General features: G+C 38.0%; 1 protein-coding gene across 1 annotated transcript in view; it reads right to left on the bottom strand.

Annotated features, from left to right (window-relative positions):
* Positions 1 to 283: 283 nt before the first annotated feature.
* ERLIN1 (ER lipid raft associated 1) overlaps positions 284 to 25,336 on the bottom strand; it is a 31,506-nt gene continuing 6,453 nt past the window's right edge. Inside the window, exons 5-12 of the mRNA XM_080913258.1 lie at positions 24,543 to 24,604; positions 21,559 to 21,684; positions 19,083 to 19,156; positions 13,925 to 13,983; positions 12,420 to 12,511; positions 5,497 to 5,586; positions 3,973 to 4,052; positions 284 to 2,469 (exon numbers count right to left, since the gene is read on the bottom strand). Of these exons, the coding sequence (XP_080769384.1) occupies positions 2,248 to 2,469; positions 3,973 to 4,052; positions 5,497 to 5,586; positions 12,420 to 12,511; positions 13,925 to 13,983; positions 19,083 to 19,156; positions 21,559 to 21,684; positions 24,543 to 24,604 (805 nt within the window). The 3' untranslated portion in view covers positions 284 to 2,247. The remainder of the gene's footprint in view (positions 2,470 to 3,972; positions 4,053 to 5,496; positions 5,587 to 12,419; positions 12,512 to 13,924; positions 13,984 to 19,082; positions 19,157 to 21,558; positions 21,685 to 24,542; positions 24,605 to 25,336) is intronic.

The raw sequence follows: 25,336 nt of genomic DNA, 5'->3' as shown, positions 1-25,336 counted from the left end.
CTTCTTCTATCCTTGTTCCCGATTTATCCCACAAACAGTAACAAATTTGATAACAAATTCTAAAAGTTAGGGAAAGTGGAAAAATTTCAAATATAAATTTGAAAAAATTATACCTAATAGGCATTATTTTGGAAAAAGTACAAACCTCTACTAAGCTCAATTAGCAAACACACTGGCCCTCTAGTTGAAATGGGCAAGACAGCCTTGGAGCACATTACAGCAACAGAAAAGTAAGATGTGAAGAAAACAAAACATACACAATCACTGATAGGAAAATAATTTTATTTAGGTTTTTTAAAAAAGTTAACTTTCACATATAAATTTAGACTTAAAGATTACAGTGTATATTTACCAAAAGGAACGTCCCTGAAGGATGGTCAGGTTTAGTTCACTGAGTGGGCACAGGGAAGCTCACTCCATAAGGAGCTCAAGTGGAAGTGCTTTCTTTAATCTTTCACATGGCGCTTCCCTGTCCCTTACCAGGGCCTATGTCTGGTAAGAAAACCCACAACCATCACTTTGGGGCAACAGTATTTCACTACATGGGAGTAAGAAACATCTCTAGGAATGAAAGCACAAAGCTCAATGATCCAGATATCCCACAACAATCATTATTTATCTGCAGCAACAATAGAACAGGAGTATTTGTATAGTTCAAAAATTCTTATAAGGGCCAAAGAACACAAAATCTGTTTAAAGGTAATTTCTATAATTAAATGAGAAAAATGATTTTCTCCATATTACAAATGCCTCTACACTGTAAGACCTAGGGTAAAAAACCCATTCAAATCTGGGCTCTCCTTTCTAAATAAAATGTTTGGCACAATCCTTTAGCTGCTGTGAGATCAACAGCTGAGAGGTTTCAGGAAGTGGCTCCATTAACTTTGTGTGGCTTCCACACAGTATACACAAGAGCTGTCAACAAGCCGGTCAGACTCAGGTCTACCTGTGCAGCAGATATTCCAGGAAAGTTAATGTGATGGGCAAAAAGATCTGGATGAGGCAGATCTATAGCCACAGGCTAACTTAGTCATCTTCTCATGGAAAACAAATTCAATGGTGGCCCAGGACGTCAAAAGAATTCTGGTTTCCTAGATAAGGTGAAAGTTGGAAAAGCAACTTTGATATCTGCATCCCAGGGTAAGAGGAGATAAAGATGACTAAGGATGCCGTCTGGGTCACTTGGTTCTGCACTTTGGAAACTACTTTAAGGAGAATCAATGTGTTAGTGACCATGGCAGTCCTAGAACCTTGGCCTTTAGACAGAAGTGCTGGGGTGAGTGAATGGGCCCCAAATCCAGTTTTAAAAACAAAAACTTCCTGCAATTATGATATAATACTGTGCAGTGAATTAGGAATTGCACACTGCTCCTATGTCTGGTTAAAGCCTTGTCCCAGCTTTGGTCAGCCAAGAGGTGACATCTAAGCAGTTGTCTGTAGCTAAAACCTGACACTCACACATGGGCTGGGGCAGTGAGGCTGATGACAAACAGAGGAAACACGGGCCCACAGCTTTGGTGCAGTGCAGGCTTTATCTCCCTTCAACTTCAGCTGCTTTCTCTATCTCAGAGTCTACTAATGCAACATATGAGTGACTGGGAATCTCTGCAAGGAACCTCTGGTTGGGTGGCAAAGTGCGTGTCCCTGCAGGCCACCAACCTGACTATAGAAAAACAGAAAGGTACAATTGTATCAAGTAAATGGTTGTTCAACTGGAAGATGATTTCCTAGGAACCCAGAGGTCTGGATGTTAATGACAAGGAGGAATGCTGGGACTAGGCTTTAGAGAGTCTGGGTCCCAAGCATCTCACGACACTTGTCTTCTTTAACTTTACTTTTTTTGAAGGTCCTCTCTCTGGCCTCCTAGTTCTTGAATGTCTGAGCACACATGTCCCCAGGGACCAATGTAAACATTATTCAATAGACCTCAGCTTTTAAAAAACACAGCTTGTTATATAGTGTTTGACATTCCAGTGCAGGCAGTATCTTAGCATCAGACTTCCCTCATTCATCAGTACCGGTTTACAAAAGAAATCAGACAGGATACTTGATAAAACTGTGGCTGCAGAGACCATCTGAGTGCCAGACAGCTGGGTCTATCCTGTAGTCATCTGGCAAACCAGGACTATGACAAGAGAATCACAACAGACCACAAATTCCCTGTGAATCTTAGGAGTCCATATAACCAGTTCCCACTTAGTCCCTTGGGTCGCATCTTGATATGGGAGAATATTTCCACCTCTTGCATCAACCTGTGTTCTCCTTGTTTTGGATGGGGCTCTCTCCAGAGGGTTCAAGAGTCTCCTCGGGGGGAAGGGAGCCTTCTCTTCCAGTCCTAACATCAGAGTACTTCAAAGCACAAGAGGAGTCCACAAACATGTTAGGGATGTTGCTGCCAAAGTAGATCTTACTGTTGGAAGCAATGGCCTGGTACTTCTTGAGCTCCAGATATTCTGGGGTCAATTTGTGCTGTGTAGGGCAAACAAGAGTATAAGAATTAGAACCGTTTGGTGCAACAGTCATCTCTTTATCCCGAAGTCTGTTTCTCCAGTTGCTCTCCTGAGTAACATGACTCAACTTGGAATATTTGCCAGTGACCCTATTTCATTTTGGAATGTGTCTATCCTATGAACAACTAAGTTCTTGACTAAAATTCTTTACCAAACTCCTGTCTTAATGTAGGATAAGCCCTATTTTTAAAAAATTAGATTAGCAATCAAATGACATAGTAATTCTTTTGTAGCTTACAAAGTAGTTTACATGCATTTTCTATTTCATGTAGCTCAACTTAACCAGGAAATGACACAGAATTTCTGATTCTCTTGAGAGAGGTATACAATTCAACTAATTAGTGTTAGGGTTTCCAAGGAAAAGCCTAGGTTCACAACTGTTTAACCAGGTGTGTTAGTGACAATTTTTCAACCAAATTTGAAAATTAGAGTATGTGTAGAAATCACCTAAGCTGGCATCTTGCCTTTACCCAGAAGTTGGCTGTTTAAACCATCTGTGAAAGTATGGATGCCTGTCAACCAGCAGAACTTCAGCCAACAGCTAATGTTTGAAAAAGGGCCCCACATATATCAGGCTGGCCTCAAACTTGCTATGTAGCAGAGCTAGAACTTGGAATATTCCTGTTTTTACCACCAGATTACTGGAATTCTAGACATTTGTCACCACACCCAGGTTTATGTGGTGTTAGAGACCAAACTGAGGACTAGCCATGCACTCTATCAATTGACCTATACGATCAGCCTCTCTATCAGTATTTTATGTCAACATTTTCAACCACCCAGTGTAGGTGCTGGTCAGTGAACTCTGACCCCGAGAGCACAGCAAGCACTCCCGACCACCAACTTGTACGGTAGATATGAACAGTTCCCATGCTGCTTTCACCTGACAGAATTCCACTCTCTTTTCCTGAAGTCAAATTTGTTTCTAAATTTATAGTATGGAAATGTGTGTGTGAGAAGATATTAAATTAAGTAGTACGGGCGTGCAGCAGGAACGAACAGGGATACAAATGTACCATAATACACGGACAACCTTCAACGGTAGAGAAGTATCTCACCCCAGAAACTGCAAGACTGTCTCTGAAAGCAAACAATACTCTTAAGTTCAGCCTCTATCCTGAAAAGCTATCTGGAAGCTGTTCTAACTCAGTTTTCCTCTTTTCCTGTCACTTTTCAAGAGATCTTCAACTTTTCAGAGCCCCTCCTTATAGGACAAATGAATGGTTTTATGGCATTTGACCTGTGCTCGTGCATCTGCTGGTCTCTACTCCTTACTTTTATAAGAAAACAATGTTCCCTCCCTAACAATGGGTATCAATATGTCCTGCTACATAAGTGGTTGAAGACAGGTCGGCTACTACTCTTCCCTGACATTGAATACAACTACTTCTACCACACTAGAGCCCATGAAATGGAGTGCACACCAGAAACAGTTAGTAGGGAAGGGATGAAGAGCGGTCACCTTGTTTGAGGTGGCGTATTTGTGTGCAGCATAATACTCAGCATCTGCTTTCGCCTTCTCTCGGGCCAGGAATGCAGCATCTAGCAAATGAAACCATAATAGCATGTTTGAAATGAAAGAGCATGGCTGCTCTATCCCCTCATTTGGATAAGATCATCTTTTTACTGCTCAATAGTTCAATTGTTTGCCTCATTTAAGTTACAACTTTAAGAATTATAAAAAAACTCAATCCTCAGGACAGCTCCTTTTTAAAGGAGATTAAAATTCATCACTGTTAGACAACAGCTTTTCGAGTGACTCATTCTCTGCTCTAAGTGGTTTCTTAGTCCTCTGCCTCCCTCCAACTTCCCATCACCTACAGCCTTACCCTCCACCCAGGCAGGGGTCAGGCAAAACAACCATAGGCATAATCTAGACTCAATTAACACAGAGATAAGAAAAAGCTATATATAAGCACAAAGACTGTGATCTAGAAACATTTGCATTAGCATATGCTAGGCCCTGGCTCAATAACAGACGGATCACTGTGTGATTACAGAGTTTTAGATTTTTCATTACAACTGGACCGTCAATTTGTTGTATTGCTGTTTCCATGTGACAAACTGGTGGTGGTGAAGTTTATTATTTTGAACATTAAAAATTATGTGTGTTTAATTTATATACTTAAATTGTGTGTGTATGAGAGAGTGAGAAAGAGAAACAGAGAGTAGGGGAGGGAAATAGAAGGGAAGAGAGAGAGAGAGAGAGAGAGAGAGAGAGAGAGAGAGAGAGAGAGAGAGAGAGAAGAGGAGAGAAGAGAAGAGAAGAGAAGAGAAGAGACTGATTGATTGATTGATTATACCCAAGAGACAGTGACCCTAAAGACAAGAAGAAGGTATTTGATCATCTGGAGCTGTCGTTGGAGGCAGTTGAGGACTGTCTAACATGGGTTCTTAGAACCGAAGTCAGATTCTCTATAAAAACAGTATGTATTCCTAACACTGAGTTATCTCCCCTGCCCTTACCATGTACATGCCTAAAGCTTTTCCTTTCATTTTATTTCATGTATATATGAGTATTTTACCTGCCATGGGTCTCTCTGTGCATCATGTGTATAGAGAGGATGTTAGGTCCCTGGGACTGAAATTATAGACAGTTATGAACTATCACGTGGGTCTGCAGACTGAACCTGATCTGGAAGAGTAGCCAGCGTTCTTAGTCACTGAGCCATCTCTCTAGACACTTATTTTGTTTTGACAAAAGATTCTAAGGAATTCTTATACTTTATCAGAAAATAAAGTGAGAACTAAAACAACCCATTGTAGCAAAGGGAACAAAAAGCTGAGCTACCTGTCACAGACTAAAGAGAACTAGATCATATAGGTTTTGTTGCTTGCTTGCTTGTTGTTTGTCTAGAGCATCAGGGTAGCTACCATCCTTCAGACCAGCATGTCCTATGGCTTTCCCCTACAAGACAATCTAGAACTGGTCCTGAAGCAGAGAGGCAGTCAGGACATTCAGAAGTTCAACCTTTCCCTGTTGTACCTTCAATCTCAGAAATGCGTTTTTCAGTTTCTTTCTCCATCACTTTCTGTTGAAACCGGATTTTTGCTACTTGTGCAATCTTCTCTGCTTCTACAATAAACAACAGAGAGAAACACACTTAGAGTCATCAGTACATGGTGTAACATTAATTACAAGTGGCTTTATGGCTAACTGGTTTTATCTGTTCTAGAAAACTCGAGAGGAAGGGAATTTCCTTCTTTCTTTACTGTCCTATTTTGGTAGTGCAAGCTTTGTGGGAAGAAGGTCACAAAAGGTTAAGTTTCAGTCTTTCATGAGACTACAAACAATGGTTCACAGGCGAACAGTAAAGATCCGTACAAAAGTGAAGCAATACAAGCTCATGGCAACACAGGACAATGGCATATAGTGGCAAAAGAAAAACAGAATAAGGGAAATTAAACCAAAAAGACATTTTTGTAGGAAATAATGGACATGATCTGGTAGGGATATACCATGAAGCATACAGGAAATGACATAGGGATAAATGAGAAAGAAAAAAAAACAAACCCTATACAGAGAGAGTGCACAGTCAGTCAACAAGAAAAGACAGTAAAGAACCTGTGATTTGAGTGGCAGGCTAAACTGTTTAGTTTTAATATCTTCAGGATCTACTATTAAGGGGCCATCAAGAATATGATATAAGGAAAATAATAAAAAGAAGGAAATGGGATCAAATGTTCATAGTGAACACAGTAGCTGTCACATCCAAGTGCTCACAGGAAAAAATAAACACCTTTTAGTAAACATCTGTCCAAACCAAAGGTCCCTGGACCAAACAAGCAAGGTTCTAATTACACTTGAAATTCTATCACCATAATTCTTAAAACAACATCTTAATTTTCCTTTTCAGACAAAGATTATGAGGGCTATGGGCCTCTATGGTCACAAGTTTCTCATCTGAAGATTTAACCAAATACAGATAGAAAATAGTCAGAAACCGTAAACTGTGTACTGAACCAAATATTTTTCTTGTCATAATCTCCTGAACGCTACAGTATAACAACTGTTTGCTAAGAACTTTCATTTAATGAGAACGTGGCCTGGAGGTGGTGTAGACCGTATGGGAGAGCACACCTAAGTCAGAGGAGACACATGCCATTTTCTATAATGCACTAAACCACCACCGTATGAAACCCCCAAGGCTCTAAGAGATACTTTAGCATATTTATCTCTGGCTTCTGGGGCAAAAGAGAATTTTTCCAAATACTTTCTTTTTTCAGAAGGCAGTATATCCTTTATAAATTACCCCAGAACTCAAAAGAGTGAAATCAATCTGTATTATACTAGCTTAAGACTAGACTGTGATACTCCCCCCACTCCGCAATTCACAGGAAGACACTAAAGAACAACAGCATGACCAGACTTGGGGGTTCCAGACAAGTGAGAGCAGACAAATGAGAACATTCCTTTAAGGTATACCCTAAGCTGTCATGTAAAACAATCAATTTGCTTTAAAATGCACAGTGAGTTCATAAGCAAGAATGAAAGCCCCCAGGAGGCACAGAAGAGAAAGAGGAGGATTGTATGGCAGCAGCTCTGGGCTGCTCATCTCACAAGAGAGGCATGAGGGCAATGCTCCAAACGGGCCCAGGGAAGGCTTTGTACGTGACTTCTGAATCAAATCAAGACCTCCAGAGGCTACAACTCTAGAGAGCCTGGACTAAAGAACTCTACCTGGTGCCTGACGAGAGCTGGAGAACAAGTCATTTCAAAAGCAGAAGAATAAGGACCCAAGAGAACAAACAACCAGTGCAGTCGCATGCTTACAGCCACGCTCAGGAGGCCAGACAACAATGTAAATTCAGTGTGGTGCGGAACTGTGAGCTCTAGTACCATCCGAGGATGAAATGACAGCACTTTTGACCAAGGAAGACTGAAAAAACTTTGCCTATACTAGAAAAACAAAACAAGAACACAACCAATTAGCAGAAAAAAAGTAAACTGTCTGAAGCAGAGGGAAAGATTACTTACCACTTTTAAATGAAAGCAAATGTTCACTACAGGAGTCCTTAGCAATGATGGGATAAGTGGCAGGCGAGAGGATAAGAGAACATGGGGACAAAGACAAAGCAACTATGGCATGTGACACTGGAGAAGGTGGGTGAGAATTAAAGCTTTCAAAGTATAATTCAAAAAAAGGACAGAAAAAATGATTAACTTTAGATTTTACTGAGTCAGATACACAACATTTCACAAGTAATAACTAGTTGTGCATTCCAGACACAGAATGTAAAACTTCCAGTCAAGTAAAAGAAATAAAATGAATAAAGATAATTCACAATGGAAAAAAGAAGTAGAGAAAAAATACATGGTAAATGGCACACAATTGAGTGACAACAAATCTCAATACAGTAGCAACTACAATAAATATAAAAAGACTAAAACTCACCAGTTAAAAGACAGATTCTCACATTGGATAAGATAACAAAATCCAGCTATATGCTGTTTATAAGAGACACACCTAAAACATAATGACATAGAAAAGTTGAAAGTAAAAGAATGAAAAGATACACCAAGAAAACAGCCAAGAGAACACAGCTACGTTATGAGGCATAACCACAGAGCTGTCATTAGACAGCGTGGATCTTATGCCACACAATATGTTCAGGGGTAAAGAATTTATTATAAACCAGTAACTAATCTCCTGAGAAATTAACAATCCTGAATATAAATATCCTTCATGATATAGACTCTATGAGTACTACAGAACTTTAACACCATGTTCTCAGTAAACTGATAGTACCAGAAGACAAAATGAGAACACAGAAGATGCAATCAATCAGCACAGAAACCTGCATCCAACAAAGACAATATATATACACATGGGGCATTTACAGAAGAGGACTACAGAGCAAATTTCAATACACAACTTGATGACCCATACAACAAATGTTATCTTCTGACTATAATTGACACTTAAAAGAGTCAATAATTTAAAAAAGTAGATTCTCAAAACTCACTGAGCCAAAAACTGAAAAAAAAAAAACATAACTCATGGATTAATGATGAAATTATAATGGAAATATCTTTAAAAGAAAACTAAATACATTTAAGCAAAAGAAGAACCACTAAACAAATTACCCAAGACCAACACAGTACTTAGGAGAAAATATATATTCCTATATGCTTCCACTAAAAAACCAGAGCAAAACAAAATGAAAGAACCCCAAACAAAACAAAACAAAAAAAAAAAAAAAAAGAAAAGAAAAAAGGAAAAACTTAATGTCAATGTTTTTAGACATCTAATTCTAGAATTTGTTTCTTAAAAAAACTGTTGAGTAAATTCACAGTGCAGAAAGAAGGAAAAAAAAATCATTAAAATAACACTGAAAAGCAAGCCAAAATCAAACACTGTTCTCCAAAAAATAATCAATAAAATCAAAACTGATCCAACAAAAAGAATGTACAAACAACAACAGCAGTGTAAGGAAAGGGTGGGGACGGCAGATGTTTCAAAGCTACAGTGAAGGCTACAGATCCATGTCCCCATTTGAGGTGTTATATAAAGTAGACAATTTTCAACAAGAATAAAATTACTAAGTCTTAAAAAGAATTTAATAGTAAACATGTGCAATAGAGAAACAAAATCAGGTCAGACATTACCAACGTACAAGCAAACGAAACAGCACAAACCATAGTAAAGCACAATGTTTTATGGGTTCCATGAAACCCATGGAAAGGAAACAATACGCATCATACACAAACATTCTGGGAAATAAACGCTCTCAGGTCATTCTGTGGTTGGAAGAAACATGGCACACAACAGACAGTAAATCCCAACACCAAACAAAATACAAATAAGCAAAATATGGTAAGTGTCTCTATAAGAAAACTGTACCAGCTGATCTCATACAAAAGTAAAAAATTCTTAGTAAGCCTTACAAGAGATTATGTGAACCTTTTACATAGTGACTAAGTAGGTTTAATAGAGTAACACAAAGATAATCCAGTAATATAACATCTAACAATACAATCTACCATATTAGTAGCTTAACAATCAGCTCCATATATACAGAAGACAGTTTAGTTTCAGTCATTCTTACTAAGGGCCCTTGGCAAGCAAAGGGCAGAAGGAGACGTCATTAAACAGCAGACACTAAGACAGCAGTTGTTACTGGAACTATAGCAGCAAAATGCCCACTCTGCTCCTCTCGGAGGCCAAGCTTAGAGTGTGAGACAGGAAGAAATGAAAGGTGTGATTTTTTATGCAGAAAAAAATAGACTTACTGATATCTAAAAACAATAGGACTGGTTCTCAGAAAAACCCAGAACACCACTCTGGATACTAGCATTTTCAGTACCATTGCTAACTAAAAACCATTGGATATCTATACAAAAGCAATAGTGAGCTAAAAAAAGTTTCTTTGTAGAAGAGTGTACTTATTACAGAAACAAAAAAATTTTTAAAGAGCTACACAGGAATAAACTGCTTTCTTTTTTTGCTTTTTGAGGTAGAGTTTTTCTGTAGATTTGTCTGTTCTGGAACTTACTCTGTAGAGCAGGCTGGCCTTGCCTCCCCAATATCAGGACTAAAACTGTTCATCACTACACCAGGTACTAATGGAATGGATTTCTATTAAATATCAGGGACTTAAGAATACTTTTTTTTCCAGTTTTCAAGTGTGTGTGGGCACACACGTGCAGACCACATGCATGCGGGTGTGGGCACACACCACATGCATGCGGGTGTACAGCACAGCGAGGATGAGGTGACACCAGGTGTCACCTTTGACTCTTCCATTTCATTTGTTAAGGTGAGGTCTTCTCAATGAAACCAGAGCTTGTCTATGAAGTCTTGCTGCCAGCTTGCTCTGGGGAGCCCATCTATGCCTAGTGAGGCTGAAAATACAGGGGGGGTCACCAAGCCCACACTCCCATGTTTTTATGTGTTTCTGGTTTACACAACTGCTTACACTTTACACCCTGAATCAGCTCTTTAATCTTCAATAATAATACTTCTTAAAATTTCTCATAAATAGAAGAGATTTGAAAGACTTGGTATCATAAATATTTCTACTCTCTCCAAATCATTGTACATTCAATGTAGTTCCAACAGAAATCCTGGCAATATTTTACAGAAGTGAGCTGGTCCTTATAGTCCCTGGCTGAATATAGGGTCTAGTTAGTCCAGGCTAATTTCAGAATAATTAAGAATAGTTAACAAGTACAGCCAAGAAGAACAGCCAAGGAAAAAAATCTAGCAGCAAGAAGTAACAGGGAAGACAGAGCAGAGTTAAAACAAAACAGAGATCTTAGCATCAGAACAAATGACATGCAATATTTCCCTACATAACATGAATGGCGTTCAGAAAGAGAAAGCAATGAACTAACTACTCAATAGTCTGAGATAACTGGGTTGACATTTGGAAGAAGTAAAGCCAAATCTCTGTCACATTAATATTAATGTAAGTCCTTGTGAATGAAAGTCCCCCCCCACACACACACACATACAACCCAGAACTTTAAACATTTAGAATACATGGTACTGGTGGAGGCAAAAAACTGGTCAACAAAATAAGGCACAAACCACCAGATGTGTGATGAACTAGACTATGTGAAAATCAATTATCTGTATTTCGAAGAGACCTCAATTCAAAGACATGTCACTAATCAAGAAAAGATCATTTGTAAAGCATTCTGGGAAGGGTCAGCACTCAGCAAATACAAAGAACACCATTGCAAAAGCCTTCAGAGAACTGGCATAAGGCACTCAAAGGCAGTAAACCTTAAAGGGTTTACTTTAATCCTTAAATCCAATAAACAATTACCAGTAATCTAGGATATTAAAGTTGAAACTATGTGATCCTCTGTCCATCACCAACTGGCATGCACATTTGAAGTCTGGCAACTCCAAGGGGTAAGAAGGACACAGAGAAAGGAGAACTCATCACGGAGTACAAAACCCAGAACTCAAACTCTGCTGAAGACAGCTGAGTTGGAAGAAGAACCAGGGAGGCAGCAGGAGAAACATGAACACACCCATACACTGGACTCAGCAATTGTGCCCCAAGGGGTGTTTTCTACAACACCGCTTCTCAGTACCCTACCCCAAAGTACCTTTTCCTTGAATTTCAATCTATTAAAAACCAACAGATTACAAACTATATTTTTTAAAAAAAACTGTTAGAACTGGACCTCTCAGAGCTCCCAGGGACTAAGCTACCAACCAAAGAGCATACATGGGCTCCCTCTACATATGTAGCAGAGGACTGCCCTATCTGGCCTCAGGGGAGGGGGTGCACTTGGTCCCATGAAACTCTGATGTGCCAGAGAAGGGAGATGCTAGAGAGATGAGGTGAGAGTGGGTGACTGAGTCAGGGAGTACCCTCTCAGAGGCAAAGGAGGGGGGGAAGGGGTAGATGTTGTGGAGAGGAAACTGGGAAGGGGGATAACATTTGAAAGGTAAATAAAATAATTAATAAAGTAAAACATAAAAAATTAACAGTGTGAAAATGCTCTCAGGAATTGGACAGTTTCATTACGGCTTAGGAAACAGCTGGTACAGGCCTGTCCCACCCCCTCCGCTGAGTCATGCTGCTTTAGTAAACTCCTGCACGTGTGCACAGAAGCACTGAAAAGGTGGTCAACACACAGTGGTCCTGTAGTAAGACCACACTAGAAAGTAACTCTCCAGCAGGAGTTCACCGGATGAATGGATTCCTGCTCAGAGTGAAATTATACCATAAACTGAAAATGGGCTAGGCTACATTTCATTACCTACTGGCTTCACTTACTTTAAAGGTTTAAGGACATTTGAATGTACAATAAAGGTTCCAGAATTCTCCACTACACATAATGCTGTCTTATGTCTCCTCTCTATTCAACATGAAATTGATGATGAACAGGACAAAGTCACAATACCTATAGTCAGAGCCATTCATTTCACAAATAAATCCAAGTACCTATGACAGCCCTTTTCCTCTCTGTCTCAGCTTCTTTCTCCACAACCTTTTGTTTCTGTGCAGCTATAAGAAGTTTTGTCTTCTCTGCCTCCCTGTGAAGTAAAACATACAAATCAGAAAAGGTTCTGACTTTCCCTTCTTCCCTGCTTTGTGGTCCTGGGATACAGTGACATGCAGTTTGGGAGTGTAACTCAAGCTTATCCTGTACATGTCTCTTCTGAATAAAGAGGGAAAGGAGGGATAAGGGGGCAGTGAGACATGGAGGGAGGAAGGAGAGAACCCATGACTTGTCTATTAGCAGAAACAATCATATCAAAAGTTTAAGAAACCTTCCTGATCCTTAAAAAAATTATGTCTATTAGCAGCTCAGATTCATAATCTACCTCTCAGCTTGACACTTCATGTTTTATAGTTCTAAAGAATAGCTCTACAATCAAACAGAAAAGAAAACTCTGCACAACAAAGACAGACTAGAAACAAAGGACTAAGGGTTATTATAATTACAGAGCAGAATTATTATCCCCTTGGATACTGAATCAATACACTTGCTATATTATATTCATATTCTCTCTCTCTCCTTCTGTGTGTGTGTGTGTGTGTGTGTGTGTGTGTGTGTGTGTGTGTGCACTCAGCCCTGTGTATATTGGATCAGCACTCTGCCATGAGTAACATCCCCATCCTTCATCTACTGTAGCCTGATTTTTGTAGTTATTTTTCATTTAGTATCTCTTATTTTCTTCCAAACAGCCAAAATTTCTAAACTTGTTTATTCTTTTCATATGCACTCTATATGAATATTGCTATTTCAAAATTTTAAGTATCATCATAAAGAGACCCTCTAAAACACTTAGAAACTAATTCCATGTCAGGCAGGTAACTTCTTTCTTTCCAGTTCTGAACATATTAAAAGAAAAAGACTTAGGAGTCAACTCAAACTCAGGCAAAACCTCCCTACAATTATCACAAAATAATAAAAAGAGTCCCTAAGCTTTATAGCAACTAAATATCTACTCATTAAAAAAAGATTTTTTCCCCTTTAAAAATTAAAAAAATTTTAATATGGGTGTTTTGCCTGAGTGCTTGTCTATGCAGTGTGTTTGCAGTGGCCATGGAGGCCAGAAGAGGGCACTGAATTCCCTGGGACTTACCTATTCTTATTGTTATAATAAGGTTTATTAAAAAGGACATTCTTTTCAACATTAACAGGCTTCTCTGCTTTATTAATATTTCATTCAAGGCTCTATCTATACATAGGTCATAGCTCCTTATATCTCCAACAATCATTTCACATCAAACTGCATCTTTGAGCACTGCTTTGGAAATGTCCATACATAAAGAGAAATCTAGTAAGAATTTACTGGAAATTAAGATACAAAAGGTAATATTACTAAAGTACAGAAAACAGCCATCCCAGATTAAGCATCTTCCATCTTTCCCCTAGACTGTTATACCAATATGTAAACAGTTCTAAATAGAAATATTAGGACCCCATGAGTGTTACTCACATTAACTCAAAATTTCTTCTTATGGCTTCTGGGATTTTGGGTTTTGTAACACGCACAGCCTAAAAAAAAAAAAAAAAGGCGAAAAGCCAAAATATATATGAAAAATAAGTATTCAAACTAGGCCTGGTAGTATACACATATCTAATCTAAGCACTAAGAAGATAACAGCCGGAGGACTGGGAGGAGTTCAGGGTCAGTTTGGACTTCACGGGAAGACTTACCTAAGAATAACAAAACTCCAAACAGAGGGTAACAACAAGGGAAGCCCTTAAACCACGCCCGCCTTCTAAAGGAGAGCTCCTAGGATGACTCTCTTTAAGTAACAATTGTAACACAGTCCCACTGACTTACACAAGGATCCCACTGGCAGGCAAAACTACCCAGTCTGTTGTCATACCAAGAGTCAAAGATGAACAAACAGCTATGTTTACTGAAATGGTGCCCAGCCCAAGAGAAAACCACCTTATTCCTGAAAGAAATCAAACTGGGAAAGTTCCTCTTAGAAAATAGTTTACAAGCCTCTGTGGTTGGAGAGTTTTGCTTGCCATTGCAAATTTGCAAACCAAAGAAGAAAAGTTAGTCAAAGGAACAAGGTTCAAAGGTAAAATTATGTTAAAAGCAAATAAAAGTCCCAGGCCAATGTGTACAACTAAATTCTGTGTCCAGCAAGCCAATGATCACTTCCTAAAGTTACAATCTGTTAGTAGTACATATAAAAGCGGCCCAAAGCTTTAGGACAGTGGTTCTCAACCTACAGGTCACAACTCCTTTGGGGGCTGCCTATCCTTTGAGTCTCACAGGGGTCATACATTTCCTACATTATGATTCGTAACAGTAGCAAAATTACAGTTATGAAGTAGCAATGAAAGAATTTTATGGTGGCATCACTACAACATGAAGCACTGTATTCAGGAGTTAGGAAGGTTGAGAACCTCTGCTTCAGAAAACTAGCACTCAGAGCTTGCATTCTTTCTTTCTAAAGTTCATTCAGAACAACACTTATCTGTATTTGTACATTTTCTTTACTGATACTTTGTTGTTTAATCACAGTGGACTTTGGCATAATTATCTATTTGGAATCTGTTGCTTTTGAAGGCTTGACTTTCCTACACTAAGGACTTATCTCTGGAAGCTTTAGCATTTGCTAACCAAACATCCTGCACCTACTATTGATACTGTATACACATAACTCATGATTTGATCTCTCTTTGAAAACTGGCTAAATGTTTAACTAACAAAGCCTTTAAGCACATGAATCTTATATTTTTTAATGTTCGAAACAAATTTTAATTTTTAAAAAGACATTTTTACATGCATTTTGTGTGTACATGTAGGCAGAAGTCTGAGGAAAACTTTTAAGCAACACAGCATTTTCTATATGAAAGAAAAGAATCAAATCTGTAGGCAATACCAAGGACTATCTTACTAGTATGAGCATCTAGAGCATCAATCACAGTGGGACAGAGTAAGGCTCTGTGGGACAACATCAAACATCAAAGTAAAGCCTGTGAGGTCATAAGGACAGTCCAGTGGCAAATTCAGGAATCAAAAATTTAGAAGCAGAACTTATGAGATAACAGGTTTCACAGTGTGAACACCAGACACAAAAGAACTTCCATTCTGGATGACTATGATTCACAGAAGCATAGGTAATCTATATTTAAGGACTTGTCCACTATCTTTTCAGCCATATAAAAAGATAAAATAAGAATACCTTGTGTGTGTGTGTGTGTGTGTGTGTGTGTGTGTAGTAATTGTACAAATAATTGGTTTCATTGAGACTTTCGTAGTGGACCTGTTAGAAGAATTTGATGTTTGAGGCGGAAGCTTGCCAATCTTGGGAGACATCATACGCAGTATAGCAGATACAATGAGTTAATTGAACCATAAGATACTTAAAGAAAAAAAGGACAATGTATCAAAGAAATGACTAATAAACACATACACAAGGGTGCACATGTGTATGCATGTATGTACATACAGTGGCAGGAATGGTGAAGCAGCTGATGAATGAATTTACCTGCTTTAAACTCAAGTCAGAATATAACTCATTCTGTTAAATAACACAGAAAGCAACCATAACCATTTTCACTATTCTATCTTGCCACCATATAATTTTCCAGAAGAAAAACGGGCACATAATGACAGGAAAAGGAAACAAGAATTGCCGATTACTTGGCAACAGAAATATTCACCAGGAATCCACTCTGTACCAACTGCTGTTTTCTCTAAACACTGGACACAGTAGTGAACAACAAAGCAAGACTGCTATTGTGGAATTAAAAATTTTAGAGACAAGAAACAAACAAACAAAAAAGGGAATGAGGGTGCTTTCCCGGGAAGGTGAACAACATTTGAAATGTAAATCAATTAAAAAATGACCAAGAAAATTTCAAGTAATTTTGAGTACAACTAGGATGACCTGAAGACCAGGGAATCACTAAGTCTGGAGGAAAAATAAACCAAGACTTTGACATAACTATATTAATTAAAAAAAACTAATGTAAAACTTATTACAGACAGTAAATTCAACAAGGTTATAGATATTTTAAGTTTCATTTAAGATATAAACTTTTCCCCTGCATCAAAAATTCTAAAAGAAACAAAAAATGGTGAGATCAAGTAAACCCATAACTATACTTTATAAATTATACACCAATTTAGGTAACTGATAGTTTAAAAATATCAATAATAATGGCAGAAATATTAGAGGGCATTATTTTTATATGCATAATATACCTAAGTTTTAAAATTCAGTAAAAAGTTAAGTGAGCACAACAAACCTGAAGGTCTCAAAGTGCATTCCAAATATTGTAAGAAAAAAGTATTTTGATAAAAAGACAAAATTAATAAAAACAACACATTTCAAAGCTACAGTAATTTTACATAATTTTTAAAAATAAAAAGTAAATAGAAATAATTTCAAAAGATCGTTGCTGCTGGCAGAAAATGAAGTAGAAAAGGGGGAAGGACCCTCCCCCCCAAAACCCAGAAGATCACGCAGTTGGGATAGGGAGGAATTGAAGCCCTACCTCATAATTAATGCTAAAACACATTTCACATGGATCAAAGACTTCTAAGAATATTAGTATAAAGTAATGATTTCTTAATGTTACCTAAGTTAGCCTTACACAATGTAAGAAGCCACTAAAATGCTGTAAGACTTATCTTTTTGCAGCAGACAATTACAGAGAGCTACAATTGGTCAAAAGGCAAAGAGAAACTTATCATGGGGTGTCCAGGCCCAATTGATACACTTACAAAGTAATTCCTACACCCAAGGTTCAGGGAACATGCAGAAAAGGCGGGCAGAAAGATTGTAGAAGACAGAGGACCAAGAAGTCTGCTATGAGAATAAAGTATGGTATCCAACTTCTTCGCTTTTGCACAGAAATAAAAGGTATACCACAGGGATAGAAGTCACCCACATACCAGCTAACATTCATCTAACTCCAACTCTAGGGACTCTGATGCCCTATTCTGGCCTCTGAGGGCACCAGGCACAAACACGGTGTAGACAAACATGCAGAGAAAACGCCCATACATATTAAAACACAACAAGAAAAGCAAAGCACAGCAAATCACCTAATCAACAACTGTTTGGCTAATTAACTGAACAGACTGCTCTATAACACATCCACCAACAAATAGAGAAAATACATTGAGACACTCTACACCCTTAGCATAGTGCTCCAAGTCATAACCTTCTTGTTAGAATTCCTTTATCAATGTATTATCCTTAATAAACAGATATCAACACAAAAGAAGTCAAATAACCAATATTTAAAAGATTTTAAAGACTCTCAGAAACTCTTAGGCCTTATAAACATTTTAGAAAAATAGATGGTTATAAAACTGACATACAAGAACTATTATGTTTTCTATAAACCAATAACAAACTTCTCAAGAAAAAAAATTGGGAGAGGGAGCATGGGATAACATTTATAACAGAATAAAACAACACAAAACAAAATTAGGGATAAACCTAACAAGAAAACGAAAACTTGGTGACACACTAAAGAAAGTAACTAAAAACCACTAGCAGGTGGAGAGGACCCCCCCCCCCCCCCCATGGACTGGGAGAAAAGAACATTGTGGAAATGGCTGTATCACTAAATCAATCCACAGACTTAAATCAGTGCCTCAATTTCATATGGAAGAATTATCTCCCATCCTGCCACCAATAGCCGAAGGAATTAGTAGTAGAAACAATGATGTTCAGATGTTCAGTTTGTGTATAAAAATATCCAGAATTTATGCAGAACCACTATACATCAGTCGGTTAAAAAAAATTACCAGAAAACGGGCAAAGGATATGAAGCAACCACTAGCAGAAGACAACCATTAAAAAATATCAAAAGATGTTTGACTTCATTAATAACCAAAGAAATGCAGATCAAAAAGAAAAGGCTTCCCATGTCTCTCTCTGGGGAAAGCCAGCATGTACCTCACTGTGTCCAATGCTAGTGATGCCAGAGTGGCATTGATTCTAAGCACGTACATGCGCAGTCTCTTTAAAAGACAGTTTGTTTATAAGGAGAACACATCACAGTTCATAATACTAATGTTGATTAATAAATAGCTGGGAACAAGGAAATGTTGAAATAATATGAAAAAAGGGAATTCTAAGAGCTACTGAGATTTTAGCTGCATCTGAGTTAACACATGCCTGGCATGAAATACTTTTCTCCTTTTTTTCATAAAATTTAATGAAAATTTCCAGATTTATCTAAAATCTTAATGGAATCAAAGTATTTCGGTATGCTTTCTTGAAACAGCCTCTTACTCCTACAAACACTCTTCTAGCAATTACCTGTCAACTAACACCCTTGACACTATTTTGTTTAGAACTGTTGTTTAACTCTTATATCTGAACTCCTTTTTTGTGATGCTATTGAAGGCATGATATACTTTTATATTGACTAATAACCATTATTGTGTTTGAAAATAACTCATGGTTGGTAGAAATAAGAACTTAGTTCCTCTATCTTCCTAAAATGCCACAAGAAAACACCACTCAGCATGCGTCCATCTCTGCACGGACACACGGACAACTGACCACAGTGAATTGGTTTTAAGTAATCAAATAACCAGTCACATAAAAGCATCCAACTGGAAACTCTGGAAGCTTCCCCAGAAAGCTTAGGAAGTAGCTTACCTGGATAGTGAGACCTGGGGCCATGGTGTTTAAATCTTTTTGCAGGGCCTGCTTCAGGTTTTCATCTATTTGATCTGTTTTTGGAGCCAAGAACAACAAATCTTATCATATTTGGTTATTTTTAATTAACGCCAAAACTAAACCAGTCAGGAGACCTTGATTCCAGTCTTACTCTTTCACAGAGCTTAAGCAACTTGATAAATTAAGTATATATCATGTAGAAATGAGGCGAATGCAAAGCATTTTTTGAGAAATGACCTACTAAGAAAGATGACAAACAGCCATTCTAAGTTCACCCTCGAAATGTTTACTTAGTGAGTTCAATTTAACTTTGCGTCAATGTTTATTGACTAACTTAACTTATACTTTTACTAGATTAGTAATTATTGACTAAAGCAGTTTTTTGAATAAATGAAGGAGGTGAGCCATTAGTTTCTTAATGTCTTTTTCCTTTAATAGCTCAGATTGGTCTAAACTTACAATCGTCCTGCCTTAGCTTTCTAGGTGCTAGGATTATAGATGTACTACCACATCTAGCCTATGTATAATCATTTTCATAATTTTTAAAATTAATCTTTACACAAATAACTAGATGTCATTTCTGTTGGTTACCACCTTACTATCACTTTGAACTTAAAAAAAAAAAAAAAAAGAATTTAAGTACAGGCAGTGTGGTGCATACCTTTAATCGTACCACTTGGGAGGCAGAGGCAAGTGGATCTCTGAGTTCAAGGCCAGCCTGGTCCACAGAGCGAGTTCCAGGTCAGCTAAGCCTATAGAGAGGCAAGACTTTGAAGAACAGATTAATTAGACCATAAGAAGCTATCACTTTACTTCATCTCCCAATGGGTGAATTCTTAATCACCGCAAGGGTAGTTTCACTACTACCAAAGAAAGCAACTGTGATGTGACAAGTGCAGTAGCTGTCAGTCATCAAAAGCAAGCAACTGGTTTAATTACATTTTACTTATATTCTGTGTTATTGGCTCTCCTTCCACTGTGTGGAGTCCGGAGTCTGGGGACTGAACTGAGGTCATCAGGCTTGATGGCGAGCACCTTTACTCCCTGAGCAAACTTGTCAGTCCCTCAATTGGTGAATAAATTGGTTAACCATTTCTAAACCCCATTCTGAGAAATAAACTACAATTCCATGAAGAAATGAACACCAAAGGCAATAAAGGTGATTCCTTGGTTATAACTTACATAATCTCAACTGAAAACTTTTACAGAAGAAAGGTAACACAGCAGGCCTGAGACTGTGGCCCTTTGTACTTGGAAGTTTGAGTCTGGACAGAACTCTCACACTATGACAGGGCTGATAAAAGTGCCATGCTATGCCTGTTTATACAAAGGAGTTTGTACTGAACACTCTATCCTTAGAAAGCCTAGAAGTTTGTTTCGTGGTTGGCAGAGGGTGTCTAACTGATCAACCCCCAGTGAAATTTTGAGTGACTAATGAGCTTGCCCGGCAGTCAACGATGCACATGTGCTCACAGGCTGCTACTAAGGGAATTAGGCACACCCTGTGACTCCACAATGAGATGATTCTTAGAAGCCATGTGCTGTTTCTTTTTAAACTCACACTATACCTTTTACTTCGGCTGGTTTTTATCCTTATCCTTTTTATGTAATAATCTTAGTTGTGAATACAATTACACGCCAGGTCTTGACTGTTCTAACACATCCTGAGTCCCAATTGCATGCAAGCAGATCCTGAGGAACAGCTCTGTCTTGGTTCTACTTCTGTGATAGAACACCATGACCAAAAAGCAACTTGAGGAGGAAAGGGTTATTTCATCTCACAAAGTACAGTCCATCATGAAGGAAATCAAGGCAGGGCAAAAACAAGGAAGCAGTAATGGAAGCAGAGGCGACAGTGAAACACTGCTCAGGGCGTGCTCACCCTGCTTTTCTATAGCTTCCAGGAACACAGTTAGCTATACCTTCCACATCAATCATCAAGCAAGAAAAGACTCCATAGGCTTACTCACAGGCCAATCTTGTGGGGTCATTTTCATTATTGAGGCTCCTTTTCCCAAATGACTCTAGCTTACGTCAAACTATACAACTAGTCAGCAGACTCCCAAATATATCTTTAATAAGCTAGCAAAATAAAAATAGAATATAGCACATGAATAATGATTTTCTAACTCCTACCAAACTGTATAACTTCACTGAAGTATCACTTCAGTGGGGGCATGGTGGTGCATATGTTTAATCCTAGCACTTGGGAGGTAGAGGCAGACTGGTCCCTGTAAGTTTGAGGTCAGTCTGGGCTAGATAATAAGATAATGTTTCAGGGGAGAGAGAGCATCACAAGACGAAAAAAAGACCTTCAAAGATACTTGACCTATTAAAAATACAGAAAAATGCTCAAGTGGCCCAAGGCTTACTAATATTACAGCATCAATACTTAAGTTAACTAATTCTAATTGTTAAATGTCTACTTATATATTTAAAACAAATTAACACTTACCAAACAATTCTATGTAAACTTCTTGAAGTGTGTGGGCACTGCAAAACTGGTTCAGCTCATGGTGGATTTTATTGAAGATTAAAGTCTTGTCATAGTCTGCAGTATAGTTCCTCACAATGTCAAACACTGAAGGAGAATAAAAATCCATGTTTGTTTCACCCAACAATGACCCAACTATCTTTCTGTTCACCAATGAAAGGTGGTGTATTATCCATGAGGAAAAGAATCTACACAATAGTGAAAACAAAGCATGACTCACAGACCTTACATTCCTGGGCTCCATTTACCATATTTCCTTACATTCATAACATTAACAGAAGAGCCCAAATTCCACACTAAGGAAAGGACAGGTGCCCAGCACCAAGGCAGGGATGGGAGTCAGTCAGATGTATACTCAGGCAGCAGCAGCATGAAGATGAACTGAGAAGCAGGGAGAAGCAAAACAAAACTCCAGTCAAGAGAGAAGACAGACTGAAGAACGGCAGGAGTTAACGGGAGCTGCTGCAATACACACACACACACACACACACACACACACGCAAGTTCATGTAAAAGTTAAATGTGCATATTTAATTTTTAAAAGGTGGTTTTTACTTGAACAGACTCAATGGAGACCAGTATGGAAACTTTTAACTATTACAGGACTTAGCCCGAAGGACTCCCTGTCAATATCCGTGCTTATTGCTGTGCCATTCACAGCAGTCAGACTATGGATGTAACCTAGGTGTCCATCAACAGATATATGGATTTTTAAAGTGTAGTAGATATACACTATGGAGCTTTATGTTAACGGTAAATTAAAATGAAATGACATTTTCATGACGAATGGAACTGGAAACATTGTGTTAAAAGACCTAAACCAGATTCAGAGAGAAAAACACTACATTTTTTCTCTCATACTAGGTTAATATTATGTATATCATAAAACTAGAAAGAAGATCATAAGAGGTGAAGGAGAGATCTAAGGAAGGGGAGAAAGGTAAGAGTAACAAAATATACATGACATGAAAGAAGGGAGGGTTCTCTAGAAGGAGGGAACCAGCTGGAGGAGACAGGGCAGTCGGGAGGAGAGCCATGAGGGATGGGAGGTAATGAAAATAAAGTATAATGACATGGATAAAAATGACATAATAAAATCAGTTACTTTAAACGCTAACTAAAAAATTCTTAAGCAGTTTTTAAATGCTTAAATTTTTAAAAGACTCTGGGATAGCAGGGGAGGAGCTAACATTACTAGAGTGGACTGTACATTAGGCAATTTATACACATTGGCGTTTAATTACCTCCATACTCTCCTCATTTTCCATCTTAGGAAATTAAGAACCAGAACTTTCAGAAATACCCCTAAAGGTAACATACCATACACTGTGTCAGAACCTGTGTTCTTACTATAAAACATGCTGCTTTCTATATTTGTCTTCATATTCAAACATTCCCTCAACTGGTCTTCCTACATAGAATATTAGATACAACTGGATTCTAGATCATAGTTCATAGAACATTTGTTGATAAATAACTGCTAAATATATGGCCTCATCATCTTCCAAAGGCGCCACTGATCTAAGACTCCTGTCTATCTCTAGGGACAGCTTTTCTCCTTTTCAATTCTAAATCATAGTTATTCCATTGGTTTACGATCAGAAAACAGTCAGTCACTCGTCTGTTGCACTCTGTGAGGGTTCCAAGATCCTTTGGAGACACTGAAAGTCAACAAATGTCTAAGTCTCTTCTATTAAACTGAGCAGTATCGGCATATAAACTGCACATACTCCTGTTTACTTTGCCATGTCTAAGTGATTATACAATATCAAATATAATTACCATGTAAATAGTCACTACACTGAACAGTTTGTGGAATAATGGCAGAGAAAAACCCACACATGTTTAGTACAGATTCAGATTTTCCCCTCAATGTTTGATATGTGCTTGGTTGGACCTGTGGATGTATTAGCCACAGATACAGAGGGCTGACTGTAGACAAGAAACCATGAGGAAAACACCATAAAAACATCATTCAAAAACCACTTGAAAATAATATACTTGCAGCTCTTTGATCTGAAATCTTTCTACTATCTGTCTAAGTGATATGGCCCTTTATTTCAATATATGTTTCCCCTTTCTATTATGTCTTCTCAGCACAATGAAAACACCTTAAAGGTGGAGGCTACCATCTTCATTTTTCTGATGCTCTTGCAAAACACAAGGCATTGATTTACTTGGCATGCCAATTTGTTAACAAGGATGAAGACCAGATTTCTTCAAAATTTTGCAATTAAATTTTCGTGTGTTCATGTGCTACACACACACATACTCGAGGACACAAATTAATCTCAGGTACATCCTGAGGTCCTTCATTAATTAGGGTAGAGTAGCTGGTCTCTGCCTCAACACTGGAGTTCCAAGTGCACACCACTATACTAAGCTCATGGGCATTTATGATTAAATTCTGGTCCCCAAGCTTGCACAACAAATGTTTTACAGACAGAGGCATCTCCCTCTACAGCCCAAACTGTTTTTAAATAGCATGTATCCATTTTGTCTCTAAGGTGTTAATCTTTTAGAAAGAAAATGCTTCCTTATACTACAAACTTTCAGACTGCTTTGCAAGTTATGGCAAATCACAACTAGAAAATGACAAATGAGTGTGTCTCAAGAAAATTAATCAATTAAAGATCTTTAGGATACAGAGAAATTCTTCCCCAACAAACTGGATACAATACCATTTTCTTTTTCTAGAAACATTTGCTTTCAGAAACAGTAAATTTAAGGAGGAGTAGTTCATTAGGTCCTGAAAACTATTTCTGTCCAGAACTTGTGGGCCGTTTGTACCTCTATCTCCTCAGAAATGAAAACCTTTCATGATCATTTTCCTAGAGTCATCAGTAATCACTGAGGGAGTAAAACTTTAAAGTACCTTCTCTCCTTCCTCAGTTGTAAATACCCGGGTTAAAAATTATAGAAACACAGTAGACAGTTAACATTACCTGCATAAGGGGCCAACATATTAACCACTTCTATTCGATCAATATAGATCATGACTCCACCACTTTAAAAAAAGAAAAAGGAAAGTGTGAGCCAAAACCACAATATAAATAATAAAGTACGACAAAGAAGTTACAGATAGACCTAGGGAGAACTTGACATAGTAGTTTAAAAATAAGAGAGCTTGGTCCCCTTTAAAATGCATCTCTCCCTCTATAGGTGTCAAAGATGCCTTTGTAAATTTGTAAAAGCAACACTTAAAGTCATTTAAACTAGGTAATTAAAAAACTGCCTTGTACTTCACATTCCTCACTTGATACAATTTAATACAGTAAGTATATTTTAGTGACATACCAGCCTTGTTTCCTTTCTTGGCCTCAACCTTTTTAGAACAACAATTCTTAGAGTCCTTTGGACCAAAAGTGTAATTAGGAACTTCATTAGAAACATAACTCCTATTAAAGACCTACTTACTGACTCAGAAACTCTCAGATGTCATTTAACATTATAAGGAGAAGAAGTGAAACGATTTTTTTTAAAGTAATTCTTTACTGGACATCAATTCAGAGCCAAGTTCTGGGCCATATACACAAATTCTAATTTACAGTAATTCTAACATAGGTCTTATTCCCTGATAAGAGAGTTAAGCCTGGAGAAGCTAATGGAGGTATGGGGAGGGCAAAGGCTATGTGGAGCCTATACTTTCTGCTTCACTTTCTTGTCAATTAAAATAGCAACATGGAGTGATAATGCTAAAACACGATCAGTCTGCTAGCTCTGAAATTCTGTTTCAGTA

Source organism: Micromys minutus (genome assembly GCF_963924665.1).
Source record: "Micromys minutus genome assembly, chromosome: 2".
NCBI lineage: Eukaryota > Metazoa > Chordata > Mammalia > Rodentia > Muridae > Micromys > Micromys minutus.
Note: the sequence above shows the minus strand (reverse complement) of the source record. Positions and strands in the feature narration are given on the sequence as shown.